We start from the raw sequence: 18,249 nt of genomic DNA on the forward strand, positions 1-18,249 counted from the left end.
TCCTTATCCTAGTTTGTGTTCCTAGTGCCATCATGTGGTCATTTGATGAAAATTATTTGTTACTGTAGTGGAAAGAATATTGAATCTGAAGGCAGAGGACTGTTCTAGTCCTCAAGCAAAGGCCTAATTCTTTTAGAGCTTAGGCCTTATTTCTCTGTTTTGTTTTTTAAGTGTAGTGAAGAGACTAATTGCTTTTAAGGTCCCTTTCACCTTATAATCTTGTTACATTTTCTTGATTCATTTTAGTTGCATGTAGATATAGTTATTAGCATTCAGGCACTGTTCCAGTCATTCACACATATTAACTCATATAATCTTCACCTCAAAAGGGTGAGATTTCTGTATTATTAGCTCCAGTGTATAAGAGTGAATTGAGACTCAGAGAAGTTAAGTGGCACAAAGTACTTGAATTACTTGTCCAAGATCACTTTTCTATGTTGAAATCTAATTACATGCACAATATTTTAAACACTGCTCTTCAAGAATATTCACTTTTAATCTTATCCAGTGCTGCTGCATGTGTATAAACCCAGTCGAAATAGTCATCCAACACTTATCATCATACTGCTCTTTTAACTACAAATTATTTTCATTCACTAAACTAAATTGCACCTTTCTAAGAAATTAAAATATTAGAAGTACGTGCTTTTCCTCATTTACTTTTTTACTTAGTTACCCTTTAAATTACCTGAATTATTCAAGACAATGCATTTTGTTCAAAAACTCTGCAACTCTGGGTTGCATAGTCTTCCCACTAATGTTGTCTGAGAGATTAGTGTATTGATTTAATAATAGAAGAAGCAGCACCTCATTCCAGTATAATGCTTTTCTATACATTATCTCATTTTGCAAGTGCAGAAGCTGAAATTTAAAGAGATTAAATTATTTTTCCACAGCTTATAGATCCTTGAGTTCTGGCTGAACTGAACTTTGGCACTTTTGAGTGTTAGTTCTATATAATATAATACTTGATTTGGATTTTCTTTGGTGTGTTCCTTAACAATAACCTACATTATTCAGCATGCTAATTATGTGCACTATTTTGACGAACTGTGTGTTTATGACACTGAGTAACCCTCCTGACTGGACAAAGAATGTAGAGTAAGTTCAACTTATTTTACATCACCAAATGTGAAAACAATATATATATATAATCATTGTTTGGGATTTTGAAACTATATCTGAATGCAGCTACTAAATAAAACTAAAAAACATTTTTATCACAGCCATTTCTAGACACAATTACACAGCAGAAAGATAAGTCATTGACCTTTGCTGTTAGTTCTAATCACTTTCCTTCACCTGTAAGTGGTAGTCACCAGGATTCCATCATCACCTGTCATTTAGGATCTGCCAACATGATGAAAGCAATAGCAGAAAGAGCCTTGTACCAGTTAATTTCCAGATGAATTGTGAGTTAAGAATTATACAGGGCAGATCACAAATGCCATAAGGCATTGCTAAACCTTATAAAGTTTTCATTTCCATCAGGCACGTCCATTTCGTGTCAATCCTATATCAGTTTTAAGCATCCTGACCCAAGAATTGGCTGAAAAAAACACAAAATTCAGGGATTTTAGAACTTGAAACAATAGACTGAGGACTGAACTAACTGTAGTGAAAGTTAGGGTAACATTTTCAGAACCGGAAGCATTGCTGACTACACTGATGGTGCTTCCATTTTAAGCAAACCATTGAGGGCAGAGAGGCTGGCTTTGTGGTAAACACTGCAGCAGTTGTGCGTCTTTTTCAATCGCCTCCTCTGCTCACAGTGCCCATGCTGTGATCCCTGTTACTCCACGGCTGCTGCCCTCTAAAAAACCTCCACAAAGGAATTCCCTAGAACTCTTTCCTTCCTGGAGACTTCCGGCTGGAGACAAACAAGAAACAGCAAAAATCCTTAAGGAAATAACAAAATTAATATACCAAGAATTCCTAAAATATTGGAGTTAACATGTTAGGAGCCACAGGTCTTTACTCTCTTGCTTCTGTGATTTTATGGTACTCGCTCCCCAAATCTGAGTAGAATATTTCAACCTTGGAAACATCCATGTATCTGAATTAACACATTTTTTTTTCTTTTGTGACCCTTGAATTATCTACCTTGATTTTAATGATGCCCTTTTTCCAAGTAAGTTAGTCTATCACATAACAGAGGGAAAACATAAAACTGGCTGATTTGTCAGTGTTCTCTCATTCTTAAAACATCGTTAAAATTGAGGTTTTTGTGTTTTGGTGTGTGTGTGTGTGTGTCTTCTAAAAGAAAATCATTTTATGCTTCTGCAAAATTATTGATTGGCTACTCCATCATGTGAATGTACTGGACAATTCTCAAGAGGCTCTATTCATTCACATCAATAACAAGATATTTTAGACAGTGGCTAGATAGATTATGTACAGCATGCTTTTCTTACATTGTTCTTTGGACACTTTAAAACAACTTGTGTGTGAGGGGGTTGAATTTAAATTTAGGCTTATGTCTTATTTATAAGAAATTAAAATCAACCTTCTTAAATTCCTTTCTTAGTATTCATCTATTCCATTGATAGAGTGATATGAAATAAAAATATTACTTTATCAATTCTTTGGATACTTATCTCCAGGTACACCTTCACAGGAATATATACTTTTGAATCACTTATAAAAATTATTGCAAGGGGCTTCTGTTTAGAAGATTTTACTTTCCTTCGGGATCCATGGAACTGGCTCGATTTCACTGTCATTACATTTGCGTAAGTGTCTTTTAAAAAACTTACTTGAAAAATAACATAGTTTGTATTTTTTATGAGTACTCATGTTTTTGATGAATGGACTTGCTTTAACTGTAGAATATTTTGGTGTGATGTATACATTTAAGCTCTGGATTTGAATTTAGCATAAGAGAGGTCAAAGTGGCATTTCACTTTATCACAAAGTCTTGGCAGTAGTTGAAATGATTCATGCTAACTACAATTTGCACATTAATAAGCACCTGTCTACAAATGTCATACATGCCACTTTTCCAACACACATCCTAATTGGAAAGTGCAAGTGTATTCATAATACATTTGTGAAAATAGCTTTTAAAAATTATAAGCCAAAACAGTTCTACAGATCCCACAAATTTGCATTGTCCTCTCCAGCCGTTCACTCTCCTTAGCTTCTTTTATTACCTGGATGAAATAAGAGGGCATAAACATTTACTGATATCAATATATTCTGACAAATAAAATTAATAGAAAAAAGGAAGGTGCAATAGAATATATTAAATTCTATTTTCATCAGCTAATGGATTTTTTAAGATTTAGAAACATACACATCCTCTTCATTACTTTCTGTTTTCTCTCCCAAACTCTATTTTCTTCCTATCTCCTTTCCCTTTATAGCTTTCCTTACCCTTAACATAATCAGCCTTACGCTTATTTCTTATTCAGCCCAGGTACACTAAGTAATATGCACAATTTCTGCACCCCTGTCCTTTTCTTCTAGTGGTAAACATCCTCAAGAAAGAAGAGACCCAAAAAGAAATGGAAAGCCATTTAGGAGTAGAGAGATTAGAAGAAAGTAGACCAGCCCCTCTTGCCCTCGTCCTTCCTGCAGGGGTTGACTTTCTTTTCATCCAAGAGCTGTAATGTGGTGGATAGGAGATGGGATGTTGATATACTCAGGCTTCCAAATGCTTCCTGTCTTGCCTTAACTCGATATTTGATCAGGACGAACCACTTCACCAACCTCTTTGACCACACCTGCAAAGAAGAGATATTGGACTTATTTATCTTAATAATAAACCAGCAGTAATGACAGAGGCAGCACTCCCCATAAAAAACTGTATTTCATTTGTCTAACAGTCATTTAAAATACAAACTGGGGAAAAATTATCAAGTACAAAAAGGCAATAAAGTAATCTGCCTTTTATGCCTAATTCTGTGTTGGGTGGTATCACGCATTTTTCCCTATCTGAAACCCTGGCAGCATAGTTAAGATTTTTTTTTCTATTTACTTAATTCTCCTAAATTACATGTGATATTGATTATATTGCTTTCCAGAGTGGCAGCAGGAACGCCTATTTTGTGAAATATTTTTTTAGGCAATGGTTAAAGCCAAAGTGATGGACTTTAGTTTCGAAATTACTTAAAATATTTATCATTCAAAATCACCAAAAAGTTCTTTATAAAAGGCCCTAACAAATAATATAAATTCTGCTTAAATCTTAAATAACTCTGAGTTAATTCTTACAGGTATGTAACAATTTATAAACCTAGGCAATTTTTTAGTTCTTTGTACTTTCAGTCTTGAAAGTTTTGAAAACTCTTTCTGTAATTCCAGGTAAGAAGTGATTAGAGTAAAGCATAAGGTTTCTTATACCTACAACTCTCTCTCTGTATCCTGTCGTTGTGTTTGTGTATGAACTCCCCTATTACAGATATGTGACAGAGTTCGTGGACCTAGGCAATGTCTCAGCGTTGAGAACATTCAGAGTTCTCCGAGCATTGAAAACTATTTCAGTCATTCCAGGTGAGAGCTAGATTAAACACCCAGGCTGAACCATCATATCTTAGCAGCATCAGCGGCTTTGTTTGACATTTAGTATTACAGAAAATTGGGAATCATAAGACAGGATGTTTCCCAGAAAATTATTCTTATTATTGGACATGAGTTTTTATGATTTTACATTTTCCCTCAGCCTTGGAGTTTAACAATTTCTTGCATGAGCCTGTAAATCACAGTCTTCGTGATTTGCATTTAAAGAGGTCATGTTGTTGTTTTTTCTCCGTGTCAGTTGTATCAAGGATTTGTTTCCTGTTGGATATACAACTAAACTTCTTACTGGTTATAGTCATTGATTACTGTGTAATGCAGTGGAAATATTAATATTGCTAACAAAAAACAAAGGAACAAGATAATAAAGAATAGCATGCGTGTTCATGGAAGATCTATTATTCTAACATGCAATTATACTCCAGTTCACCTCCAGTTTTATAGAAAAAAGTTCTGTACTTTTAAATAGGAATTTTCAAATATTTTTTCAAATATTTCATTAGAAAACTGTCAACTGATCCTATTGAAAGTGTGGGGGAAGTTTCATTAACAGAAAGGATAAGCACATGACCCTTTTCATAATCTAGGCTTCATGAAGACATTGAACCTCCTGTTATCTCCTCTCAATGTAATGGGATGTGGATCTTCATTTCATTGTTCAATGGATTATTACATGCCAGGAGTTCATCTCCATAAGCTCACAGCCTTCCATGAAGAGCTGCTCTTCCACCAGCATTGCAGCCATTTTTGGACTTATGATGCATGGAATCTGTATTTTTCAAGGAAATTGCATGATACATTTATTATTTCATTCCATTTAAAATTGTCAAACCACCAATAATCTTTTACTAATAACTTTCTTTCTTCCAGGCCTGAAGACCATCGTGGGGGCCCTGATCCAGTCGGTGAAGAAGCTCTCCGACGTCATGATCCTGACTGTGTTCTGCCTGAGCGTCTTTGCCCTAATTGGGCTGCAGCTCTTCATGGGCAACCTGAGGAATAAGTGTGTACAATGGCCTCCCACCAATGCATCCCTGGAGGAACATAGCATAGAGAGGAATATATCGATGAATTACAATGGCACACTGGTAAACGAAACTGTTGTTGACTTTGACTGGAAATCATATATTCAAGATTCAAGTAAGAATTACTGTTATGTATATTTATTCTTTTCATTTTTGATCCACTAACAGGTTGTGCTCTCTTTTAAAAATTACTTATCTATTTTAAGATATTTAAACATGATATTTTTATTTGGCATTTATTTCCCCTTGATTTTACATAATAGATCATTTATATTCCTGGAACTAATTTTAAAGAAGACTTTGGTTAATTATCAAAGTTTTGCACATGCATTTAATTATTTTATTGATAACTGTTCTAATTTACCATTTAGTGACTACTAAATGCCACTTCCTGTTTACCACCATGTGGGAAGCTAAAAAATTCACCTAGAAAGAAATTTTCCTAAGATTTTCAGTTTCTGTGCTTTCTGTAGTCATTGAGATAATCAAATGAGGTAAAATATGTGAAAGTCCTTTGCAACTCTATGAATTATACAAAGATAATTCATTAAACAATAATTAAAGAATGTCTTTTATGTATTAGAAACTGGACACTTGTGGAAAATAAGAGTGAATGACACATAGTCCTTAGCCTCATGGTGCCAATAGTTTAGTGGGTTACTTTTATTGTTATTTTATGGAAATAAAATAATATCTAAAGATAACATTATTCTTAAATTTGAAAATTAGTTACCACATCAAAGAGAAAGAAATATAGTCAATTAAGCTTTAGAAGAAAATAATAGTAAATGTATAAATCAGACAAGTTATAGGAATAAGGTTTTCTTTATTTCAGGAGTTTAGACAAAATAGTCAAATATTTAAGTAGTCTATTTTAGAAGGATGGAAAAATAATTGACCTAATAGCCTTTCTCTTTTGAAACTGACAACAAAAGTAAGTTGAATTTTCTTTTTTATCTTTAATTTTAGTATCTGCTAAGAGCAATATTTCAAAGCAGAAAGAAACATGAATTATGAGGAAGGGAAATGTCCTTTTTAAAGAAAGATATTAAATATATAAAACTTGGATTCTGGATGTGCTTGAATATAGCCATTTCTTTATTATTTTGAAGTTATGGGTGATACTTAGGAAATAGAAAAAGACAAAATTCTACAGAGCAGTTATGTGGAAATGAAGGATTAGTCATAAAAGGCTATTGGTGATTTGATAATTTTAAATGTAATAATAACATACTTTTAAAAAGTAATATTTAGTGTGCCTGAATAGTTAAAATCTGGGAAATACCTTGGATTGGTACAGATTAAATCTTCCATGATATTCAGTGATATGCTAACAAATAATTTTCAAGCAGTTTTAAATATCTAGATTAAGAAAAATGTCGTGATTAAGAAAAATATGTGTCAGAACAATAAATGAAATGTCCCTTATTTTCTTCGTATGTTGTTAATAAGTTCACCAACTCCCTGAAATGTTTTTTTAAAATCTAAGATCAAGGAAGCCTTAAGAATATCATTTTGGGTTTGTTCTCTCTAGTGAAATTTTTGGACTCTAATTTTCTTACATTCAAATGCAATAAATCAAGAATATCTAAAGTCATTTTCAGCACTAAAAATCTAAAATTTTTATCCTTTTCTGAAATATTGTTTGTTGAAAAACATGACTGTACACCAAAGGCAAATATAAATAAATGTATTTATCCTTAAGGTAATAGAAACTTAAATTCATTAAAATTAAAGATAAATATTAAGACTGAATGTTTTATTTTCTTTAGAGTAAGGCTTTGGGATGATTGAACTTAATGGACTAAGTTTCATTTATAAATACTCATGCAGGTACCATCATATTCCCTTCACTTTTAAAAATTTTAATTAAAAGTTAAGAAAACCTATCTTAATTTTCCTGCCTCTGACCAAAGGAATAAAGACATCACAAAGGAGTAAAGAATCACAAAAGCTAAAATGGCATTTTAGGTTTTGTGATTCTATATCCCTTATGGAACAATGCATGAAATATATCCCACTGAAAACTCAGCATCTAAAAACTATTTCTTCTCCAAAATACAACAATGATTATTTTATTCTGTCGTTCTTTTTATCATCCATTCACTTATTCATTCAATAGACTTTATTCAAAGTTCCAAACACTGCTAATATAGAAATAACTATTAAGATCCTTTCCTCAGAAAGTTAGGTAAAGAGTCCTCAGAAAGCTAAGTATAGAAATGCACATGGCCTGGCTATCCCACTTTTATGGTAGTTACCCAAAAGAATTGAAAACAAGAACTTGAACAGATATTTACACACCAAGGTTCATAGCTGTATTATTCACAATTGCTAAAAGACAGGAGCAACTAAATGTCCATAAAGAGATGAACATATACATTTTTGTACATATACATTTTTGAGAAGATATGTACACATTTACTTGGTGATTTTTGTAGGACTAAGATTACTGAGTCATAATATAATCATAAATCAGTTTTATGAGTTTCTGCCAACCAGTTTCACACTCCTATCAGCCATGTACGAGAGCTTCGGTTGTTTCACATTCCTGCCAATACTTGGTATTTTCCATTATTTCTATTTTATCAATTCTGGTGGATATATACCAAATTTTAATTTTAATTTGCATTTCTATGATGACCAATAAAATCATGTTTTTATATTTTCAAAAAAAAGAGATGAATGGATAAATAAAATGTGGTATGTACATCAATGGAATATTACTCATCTATAAAAAGGAATGAAGTGCTGATATGTGCAGCAACATGGATGAACCTTGAAGACATCATGTTGAGTGAAATAAGCCAGACACAAGAGGACAGATACTGTCTGATCTGACTGATATGAAATTAGCAGAATAAGAAAATTCATAGAGTCAGAAATTAGAATACAGTTTATAAGAGCTGGGACAGGGGTAGGGTGGTATAGAGTTTTTACTTGGGTTGATAGTAAAGATTTGGTAATGGTTGTGGTGTAGCAGAGAATTATATATATTTGAATGTGGTTAAAAGGGGAAATCTTTTACTAGAATAAAAATTTTAAAGAAACAAACATAGAACTGTACAACACATCCCTATTGTAAACAATGGACTATAGTTAACAGTACAATTATAAAAACATTCTTTCACGAATTGTAACAAACATACTACATTAATGCAAGTTATTAATAGTAGGGCAATATATGGGAATTCTATATATTATGCAAAAATTTTCTGTAAACCTACAACTTGTCTACTAAGATTTTTTAAAAAGATCTTATGTCAAGGAAGAACAATAATTTTAAACAAATAATTGCACTATAGAACAATAACAAATAATAATGGAAGTACATTGTGTGTGTGTATATACATATATCATACATATGTATATATCTCTCTATATAAAATATAGTAGTAGCACTGGTAATTCTTAATTCTGCCAGTCTTTAGTGGGAAGGATATAGAAAATAACAAGGAAAAATTCACAAGAGTGACACTGCAACTGGATTTTGAAAGAAGCCCAGGAGGTGGCTAGAGAGAGGAATTTTGAGATAATGTAATGTTCACCTATAGTAGTTATTTTAGCTTTAGTATTTAAGATCATTTTTATTTGATTTATTTTAGTGGTTGATATTATGTAGGTGTCTTTTCTTTAAGCTGCCTATGATATTTTCTGGAAGTTGGTAGAATACATATTATAATTAATTATTAAAAATTTGTAAATAATGTTAAAATAGTAGAGAAGACCAGCAAAGGCATGATCCTTTTATTTTGAAATATGTAGTGGTTTTGAGAAAGCAAAGAAATCCCTATCATGATCTATTTTTACAAAATAAACTTTTTATTTTTCATTATGGGTGGAAAAATATCTTTTAAAAATATTATGTTAGTAACTGTCATTATCATTAATTTTATATTCATGAGGAAAAATATGTTTCAGTATCAAAGATCTAATCCCCTTAATAAAATATCTCATGTTTGGAGGGAAAGGGGAAAGATGCTTGATTCTTTGAATGAATTATATAAAATATTTAAAATTACACAATGAAGCCTAATAATAGAACTTGTTCCTGTTCTCATTTGAATGTTTTGCACAAAGCAAATATTCCTCATATAACTATGTTTTTCTCAAATAGGATATTATTATTTCCTGGAGGGTAGTTCAGATGCACTACTATGTGGAAATAGCACTGATGCAGGGTAAGGCAAAAGTGTGTGTGTGTGTATACACATATATATGTATTTTTCTTTTGATAGTAACTGACAGATAGAGCCAACTAACTTTATTCACACTAATTTGTAACAATTATGATTACTTATAAAGTGAAAAAATACTTAAATATTAGGTAACATTTTATGCTTTATGAAACAAGAAGAAATACTTTTAGCTAAAGTGCTATTTCTCCAGGATAAATATATGTGAGCTACAAATCAAATCTGAACACTTCTTAGTAGAAAAAATGAAATAGGGATATGTAAAAATGCCAATTAACAAAAATAGTTTTGTAAAATATTATTAGAAATGCTATGTCATATTTTGATGACACCAAATGGCTACTAAAATTATATTAAGTCAAGAGTTGTGAAATATATCAGTTATTTATCTTGCTTGCATCCCTTGAAAAGCAAGTCTTCCTGACTAGACAATGTTGTAAGTACAGCATGTTCCCAAATAAAATGATAGCAGAGTACCTCTTACTACTTCCTTTTGTCCCATTTACAGCCACTGTCCAGAAGGTTATGTGTGTGTGAAAGCTGGTAGAAACCCCAATTATGGCTACACAAGCTTTGACACCTTCAGCTGGGCTTTTTTGTCCCTGTTTCGACTGATGACTCAGGACTTCTGGGAAAATCTTTACCAACTGGTGAGAACCTGAATAGGCATATAGTACTTTCTTGTATGTAAAAACATGCTAGAAAAGCATTTTAGTTATTATAATAATAACATAATATAGTGGAAACCATAGCATAATATAGTGGAAGAAGCAGAACTTGGAATGAAGAGATTTGAGTTTCTCTATCCTATTGATTATAACACATTTTGTATGGTGATGCCAGGGTTAGAGGTTGTCTCCCATGTCCCATTAGCTCAAGATCTATTTCCTACTCTGCCTAGACACAGATCTGCCCACACACAAGGCACATCCTCCCATTAGCACTACACATCCCTTCAAGTATTATCATTCAGGTGGAGCTGATGAAAATGAAGAAGGGAATTTTAGACTCCCACTAAACTGTCACAAAGCCTTTGCTCTTTGATGGAGCTATTCATTGTGGTTTATGGATTTTTATGTTCTTGGTGAATCCAAGAATGCCATCCTAGAGATGAGAGTGTGAACTTATGAGTTAGGGAAGAAGGAAGAGAATTACTTAGGAAAGGAGACAAAGAAACAGGACTTTCAACAACATAATTATAATTTAGATCGGAGTCTTGTAAGACATACAGTAAGTTGAAAGTTGAAGCCACAAGTTAGCAAAATAATATTGAAAAAATAATTCAGATATTCTTGTTTCCAGACATTACGTGCTGCTGGAAAAACATACATGATATTTTTTGTGCTGGTCATTTTCTTGGGCTCCTTCTACCTAATAAATTTGATCCTAGCTGTGGTGGCAATGGCCTATGAGGAGCAGAATCAGGCCACCTTGGAAGAGGCAGAACAGAAAGAGGCCGAATTTCAGCTAATGCTCGAACAGCTAAAAAAGCAACAAGAGGCAGCTCAGGTAAATTCACCAAATCAAATAAACCTTGTCTCAATGTCCCATCCTTTTTTTATTTTATTTTTTTTAACATTTCAGTCATGACAGGAATACTGGGGGAAAAAAACTGAGACAGGTAATTGTTTGATAGTACCTAAGAGAAGTTGGTGGTATGGGGCATTAACAAGGATTTCTACATTTTGGTCATCTATAGTCATTTTAGTTCAATTACTCAAAGATGTTTACAATATGGACCACAATAGGACTCCCTCATATTATTTTAATCATCTTATGATTCTCAGAATTAAAGGGATCTTAAGTCTTCTCAAGTGAGAAATTTTTATTAATTAAGTACACGGGCAATAAGAGAAAAATTTATTGATTATATAAAAAGATGTTTGGCCAGCTCTTAGAAGATAGTCACTTTCTTTTTTAAATAAAAATACATAGCCATTGAAGGTAGTTGCCAAATAGCCTTTCATAAATAAGGAGATGAGCATAATATAATGTTCTCAGATACAGCAGTATTCAATAGACATATGAAAGTCACCTATCTTATAGATACCAGAAATATAATAATGATGACTTGTTTTTATAATGAGGTGTCAGTACTTGTAGTACAATAAGTTATAAAATGTCTTATCTATCATTACCTTCTTCCCTTGCTCTTTCTGTTTAACACATGAATTCACTTTTACTGAAAATAAAGTTACTTTGGGGATATTAATATATTTACAAGATTTCCTATATTGATGGTACTCTGGGAACTATGGTAATAATCAAAAAGTGCCAACTTGGTACAAGTACAAGCGTGATTAAAAAAAAAAAACTGTTTTTACTTGGGGAAGATGGCAGACTAGAAAGACATGAGACATTCTCTTTTTCCCAGAAAAATAGCTAGAAAACAGGCAGAAAGGATCAGGGAAAAAATCATCTAGGGTTAGTACACCAGGGGAAGACTGGACACCGTCAGAAGAGAGAAGGGCAAAGAAAAAGAATCGCGATGGCAAAACTCCTCCCTTCCCAAAGTCCTGCAAAGCAGGTCTACAGCCCAATACTGAGTTCAGGGCCCTGATTTGAGCAGCTAATAGGAACAATCCTAAAGACCCAGAATAGGTTGAACCAAGACTCTAAGAACAGCAGTAACACAACCTCCCACCACTAAGTACCCATGAAAGAGAGAGAAATTGAGCACCATCCTAATCACACGAGAGAGAGGCTGGGAGGAGAGTATAGAAGACAGGAATAGCAGAAAGGATAACCAAAAAACAGAAAGACAGACGAAGATAAGATGTGATATATGAAAACCAAAGAATAAAATAGTGGAAGTAAATAGTGCATTTACAGTAATATCATTGAATGTGAATGGATTAAACTCCCCAATCAAAAGATATAGGCTGACAGAATGGATTAAAAAAAAAACATGAGGCATCCTTATGCCATCTGCCAGACACTCACCTTGGACTCAGGGATACAAACTGGTTGAAAGTGAAAGGTTGGAAAAAGCTACTGTATGCAAACAGTAACCAAAAAAGAGCAGGAGTCGCTATACTAATCTTGGACAAAACAGACATTAAATGCAAAAAAGTTATAAGAGGTATATAAGGCCATTATATGTTAATAAAAGGGAAAATCCACCAGGAAGAAGTAACAGTCATAAATATCTATGCAATGAACCAGGGTACCCTAAAATATAAGGCAAACTCTGGCAAAGCTGAAGGGAGAAATAAACATCTCTACAATAATAGTTGGATACTTCAACACATCACTCATATCACTAATTAGAAAAACTGGGCAAAAGATCAACAAGGAAATAGAGAACTTAAGCAATATGATAAATGAGCTAGACCTAACAGAAATATACAGAACACTACATCTACCAGCAGGTTATACATTCTTCTCACGTGCCCCTGAATCTTTCTCCAGTATAGATCATGTTAGGTCACAAGGGAAGTCTCAATAAAAAATGTAAAGATTGGAAGTAGACATGCACATTCTCAGATCATAATGGAACCAAACTGGAAATCAATAATAGACAGGAAAGAAGTAAAATTGCAAGGTGCAGAGGCTGAACAATACACTCCTAAATCAGTGGGTCAAAGAAGAAATTATAAGTGAAATTAGTAAATATATTGAGACAAATGAAAATGAGACTACAGTTTATCAAACTTATGGGATACAGAGATGACAGTACTGAGTGGGAAATTTATAGCTCTAAATACCTATATTTAAAAAGAAGAAAGAACTAAAATCAAAGATCTAACTGAAAAACTGGAGAAACTAGAAAAAGAACAACAAACCATTCCCAAAGCAAGCAGAAGGAAAGAAATAATTAAGATTAGAGCAGAAGTAAATGAAATAGAAGAAAAATTTTTAAAAAAACAGAGAAAATAAATATAACCAAAAGCTTTGAGAAGATCAATAAAATTGACAAACAGAAAAAAGAGAGAACACACACATAAAATCAGAAATGAAAGGGGAAAGTTACAACTGATGCCACAGAAACAAAAAAGAACATTGATGGATATTATGAGAATCCGTATGCCAACAGACTAGACAACCTAGATGAAATGGACAAATTCCTAGAAATGCACAGCCTACACTGATACTACAAGAAATACAAGAAATAGACAAACTAATCACATTTAAAGAGATTGAATCAGTCATCAAAAATCTCCCAAAAAAGAAAAGTCCAGAACCAGAAGGCTTCACAGGTGATTTCTTGGTAGAAATGCTTCTACCAAGCACTTCAAGAAGAATTAACAACAATCCTGTTTAAACTCTTCCAAAAAACTGAAGAGGAGGGAAAATTACCCAAAACACTAGGAAACCAGCATCACCCTAATACCAAAGCCAGAAAAAGACACTACAAGAAAAGAAAATTACAGACCAATAGATGCAGAAAGTCTTAGCAAAATACTTGCAAATAAAATCCAACAGCATATCAAAAGACTTATACAACACAACCAAGTGGAATTTATTCCTGGTATGCAAGACTGGTTCAACATAAGAAAATCAATTAACATAATACACCACACTAACAAATTGAAGGTTAAGAAACATATGATCATCTCAATCAATGCAGACAAGGCATTCAACAAAATCCAGCATACTTTCTTGATAAAAAACACATTGAAAGATAGGAAAAGTCTTCAATATGATAAAGGACATATATGAAAAACCCACAGCCAACATCATAGTCAATGGGGAAAAGTGAAAGCTTTCCCTTTAAGATTGGGAACAAAAGACAAGGATGGCCACTGTCACCATTGTTATTCAACACTGTGCTAGAAATTCTAGCTAGAGAAATTAGACAAGGAAAAAAAAAGCATCCAAATAGAAAAAGAGTAAGTAAAACTCTCGCTGTTCATGTATAACATGACCCTATATTTGAACATTCTGAAATGTCTACAACAAAGATACCTGAGCTAAAAAACGAGTTCAGCAAAGTGGCAGGATACAAGATAAACACAAAAGTCAGTGAAGTTTCTGTTCACTAATATTGAACAATCTGAGAAGAAAAATTCCACTTATAATAGCAACAAAGAGACTCAGATACCTAGGAATCAACTTAACCAAAGAAGTACAGTACCTATATGCAGAAAACTACAAAACAGTGATAAATCAATGAATACCTAAACAGACAGATAGACATTCCATGTTCGTGGACTAGAAGACTAAATATCATGAAGATGTCAATCTTACCCAAAATGATTTATAAATTCAATGCAATACCAATCAAAATTCAAACGGAATACTTTACAGAAGTAGAAATACAATTACCAAATTAATTTGGAAGGGAACACGCACCCAAATAGCAAAATGCATTCTAAAACAGAAGAAGAATGAATTGGGAGGAAATTTACTGCTTGACCTCAAAGCTACAGTGGTCAAAACAGCATGGAATTGGCATAAAGATAGACACATTGATCAGCGGAATAAAATTGAGAGTCCAGAAATAAACCCATCACCTCTACAACCAACTGGGTTTTGAGAAACATTCCAAAGCCATGTTAACAGGAAAAAACAGTCTCTTTGACACATAGTGTAGGGAAACTGGATATCCATAACCGTAAGAATGAAAGAGGATCCCTTTCTTACTTCCTACACAATAAACAACTCAAAATGGATCAAAGCCATAAATATAAAAACTACTAGAGAAAATGTAGGGAAACATCTTAAAGACCTTGTGGTATGTGGTGGTTTTTTGGACATTACATCCAAAGCACAAGCAACAAAAGAAAAAAAAGAGAAATGAGACCTTCTCAAAATTAAACTCTTTTGTACCTCGAAGGAATCTGTCAAAAGGGTGAAAAGGCAGCCAACTCAATGGGAGAAAATATATGGAAATCAAATAAGGGTGAAATATCCATGGTATATAAAGAGATACTACAATTCATCAGTAGAAATACAAATGATCCAATTATAAAATGGGCAACAAACTTAAATAGACATTTGTGTGAAGAAGAAATACAAATGGAAAAAAAAACATGAAAAAATGTTTAGCATCACTAGTGATTAGGGAAATGCAAATCAAAGTTACAATGAGATATCATTTAACACCTATTAGGATGGCTACTATTAAAAGGACAAGGAACTTCAGCTGTTGGAGAGGATGTAGAGGGATAGGAACACTTATTCACCATTTGTGAAAATGTAGAATGGTATAGCCACTGTGGAGGACTGTTTGGCAGTTCCTAAAGAAGTTCAATATAGATTTGCCACATAACCTGACAATACGACTACCGGGTATATACCCAGAAGAATATGAGAGCAGTAACACGAACAGACATCCTCACACTGATGTGCACAGCAGAATTATTCACAATTGCCGAAAGATGGAAACCAGCCAGATATCCATCAACCAATGAATGGTTAAACTGTGGTGTATACACATGATGGAATATTATGCAGGTGCAAGAAGTCATAAAACATATGACAACACGGATGATCCTGGAGGTCATTATGTCAAGTGAAGCAAGCCAAACACAAAAGGACAAATATTTGCACTATTATGAACTAAATGTATTATGTAATCTTTTGTTGTTAATAACTTGAATATGGGTCACCAGAAAATAGAATGAGGTTAGAGAATGGAAAGCTAAGGGTTAAATAGTGCAGAATTAAAACAATTTCATTACTCCAAAAAGAAAACCCCACAGCCCTTAGCAGCCATCTCTCAATCCCTCTACCCTTCCCTAGCCCTACATAACCACTAATCTAATTTCAACTTTATAAATTGATTTATATTTACATTTTATATAAATGGAATTATACAATATGTAGGACTTTGTGTCTGATTTCTTTTACTTAGCATAATGTTTTCTTTGTATGGTCTTAGCATCTTGTAGTAGTAGCATATATTGATTCAATTTCAAAGAAAAATGGTCTTATACATGCAATTCTACCCATATTCATATTGCATATGTGTTTTTACTATGCATTGGTAGAAGGGATTTGTGTTAATCTTTGGAAATGAACAGAAAAAGTGAAAACACAGCATGTTTGTAACTAACAATACTATTATATGAGTATGACAGTGGTTTAAAGGGAAAGTCTAAGGTCACGTATATTACTAGAAGGAAAGCTAAAAAATGTGTAGGGTTGATGCAAAAATAATTGCCTTTGTTGAAATTTGCCGTTTGATATTGGCATGCATTCTTAAATAAATGTGGTTGTTACACATCATTTTAATGTGCACTTCTCACTTTTTTTTTTTTTGCTAATGACTTATTACTTGCTATTTATTTTATATTTATTTTAGACCATAGAACTGATGTTAGACAAAAAGCAAATTCAAGCAATTTTCTTATTGGGTTCAAAATGGGTCATAAAGCAACAGAGACAACTCCCTACATCAGCAATGTATTTGGCTCAGGAACTGCTAATGAATGTACAGCGCAGTGGTGGTTCAAGAAGTTTTGCAAAGGAGACGAGAGCCGTGAAGATGAGGAGCGTAGTGGCCAGCCATCGGAAGTTGACAATGACCAAATGAGAGCAGTCCTCGAAGCTGATCCTCATAAACTACACGAAAAGTTGCTGAAGAACTCAACTTGGACTATTCTATGGTTGTCTGGCATTTGAAGCAAATTGGAGAGGAGAAAAAGCTACATAAGTGGGTGCCTCATGAGCTGACCAAAAATTTAAAAAATTGTTGTTTTGAAGTGTCATCTTCTCTTATTCTATGCAATAACAATGAACCATTTCTTGATCGGATTGTGACATATGATGAAAAGGGGATTTTAGATGACAACTGGCAACGATCTGCTTAGTGATTGGGCCAAGAATTTCCAAATCACTTCCCAAAGCCAAACTTGCACCAAAAAAGGTCATGGTCACTGTTTGGTGGTCCGCTGCCAATACAGGTTTCCAAATCCCGGCGAAACCATTACATCTGAGAAGTATGCTCAGCAAATCGACGAGATGCACCGAAAACTGCAATGCCTGCAGCCAGCATTGGTCAACAGAAAGGGCCCAGTTCCATGACAACGCCTGACTGCACATCACGCAACCAGCACTTCAAAAGTTGAATGAATTGGGCTACAAAATTTTGCCTCATTAGCCATATTCACCTGACCTCTCACCAACTATCACTTCTTCAAGCATCTTGACAACTTTGTGCAGGGAAGACATTTCCACAACCAGCAGGATGCAGAAAATGCTTTCCAAGAGATGATCGTCGAATTCCAAAGCATGAATTTTTATACTAGAGGAATAAACATTTATTTCTCATTGGTAATACTGTGTTGATTGTAATGATTGCTATTTTGGTTAATAAAGATGTGTTTGAGCCTAGTTATAATGATTTAAAATTCATGGTCCAAAACTGCAATTCCTTTTGTGTCAAATAACATGGGGCTATAAAGCATAGTAAAAACACATATGAAATGTGAATATGGGTAAAATTCCATGTATAAGACCATTTTTCTTTGAAACTGAATCAATATATGTTACTACTACAAGATGGTAAGATCATACAAAGAAAACATGCTAAGTAAAAGAAACCAGACACAAAGTCCTACATA

General features: G+C 33.5%; 1 protein-coding gene across 19 annotated transcripts in view; it reads left to right on the top strand.

The window, feature by feature from the left end:
* The window catches only part of LOC101441329 (sodium channel protein type 1 subunit alpha), a 196,871-nt gene that overhangs the window by 113,474 nt on the left and 65,148 nt on the right, over nt 1-18,249 (top strand). For 12 of the 19 annotated variants that reach the window (XM_071216321.1, XM_071216326.1, XM_071216319.1 and 9 more), the window contains 7 exons: nt 1,021-1,101; nt 2,604-2,732; nt 4,403-4,494; nt 5,389-5,658; nt 9,661-9,724; nt 10,248-10,389; nt 11,042-11,248. In XM_071216321.1, the coding sequence (XP_071072422.1) occupies nt 1,022-1,101; nt 2,604-2,732; nt 4,403-4,494; nt 5,389-5,658; nt 9,661-9,724; nt 10,248-10,389; nt 11,042-11,248 (984 nt within the window). In that variant the 5' untranslated portion in view covers nt 1,021. Of the gene's footprint in view, nt 1-1,011; nt 1,102-2,603; nt 2,733-4,402; nt 4,495-5,388; nt 5,659-9,660; nt 9,725-10,247; nt 10,390-11,041; nt 11,249-18,249 lie in introns of all 19 variants that reach the window. The other 7 variants (XM_058300704.1, XM_058300706.1, XM_058300703.1 and 4 more) reach the window with 2 other exon arrangements.

The sequence above is a fragment of the Dasypus novemcinctus genome, chromosome 7, assembly GCF_030445035.2.
Source record: "Dasypus novemcinctus isolate mDasNov1 chromosome 7, mDasNov1.1.hap2, whole genome shotgun sequence".
NCBI lineage: Eukaryota > Metazoa > Chordata > Mammalia > Cingulata > Dasypodidae > Dasypus > Dasypus novemcinctus.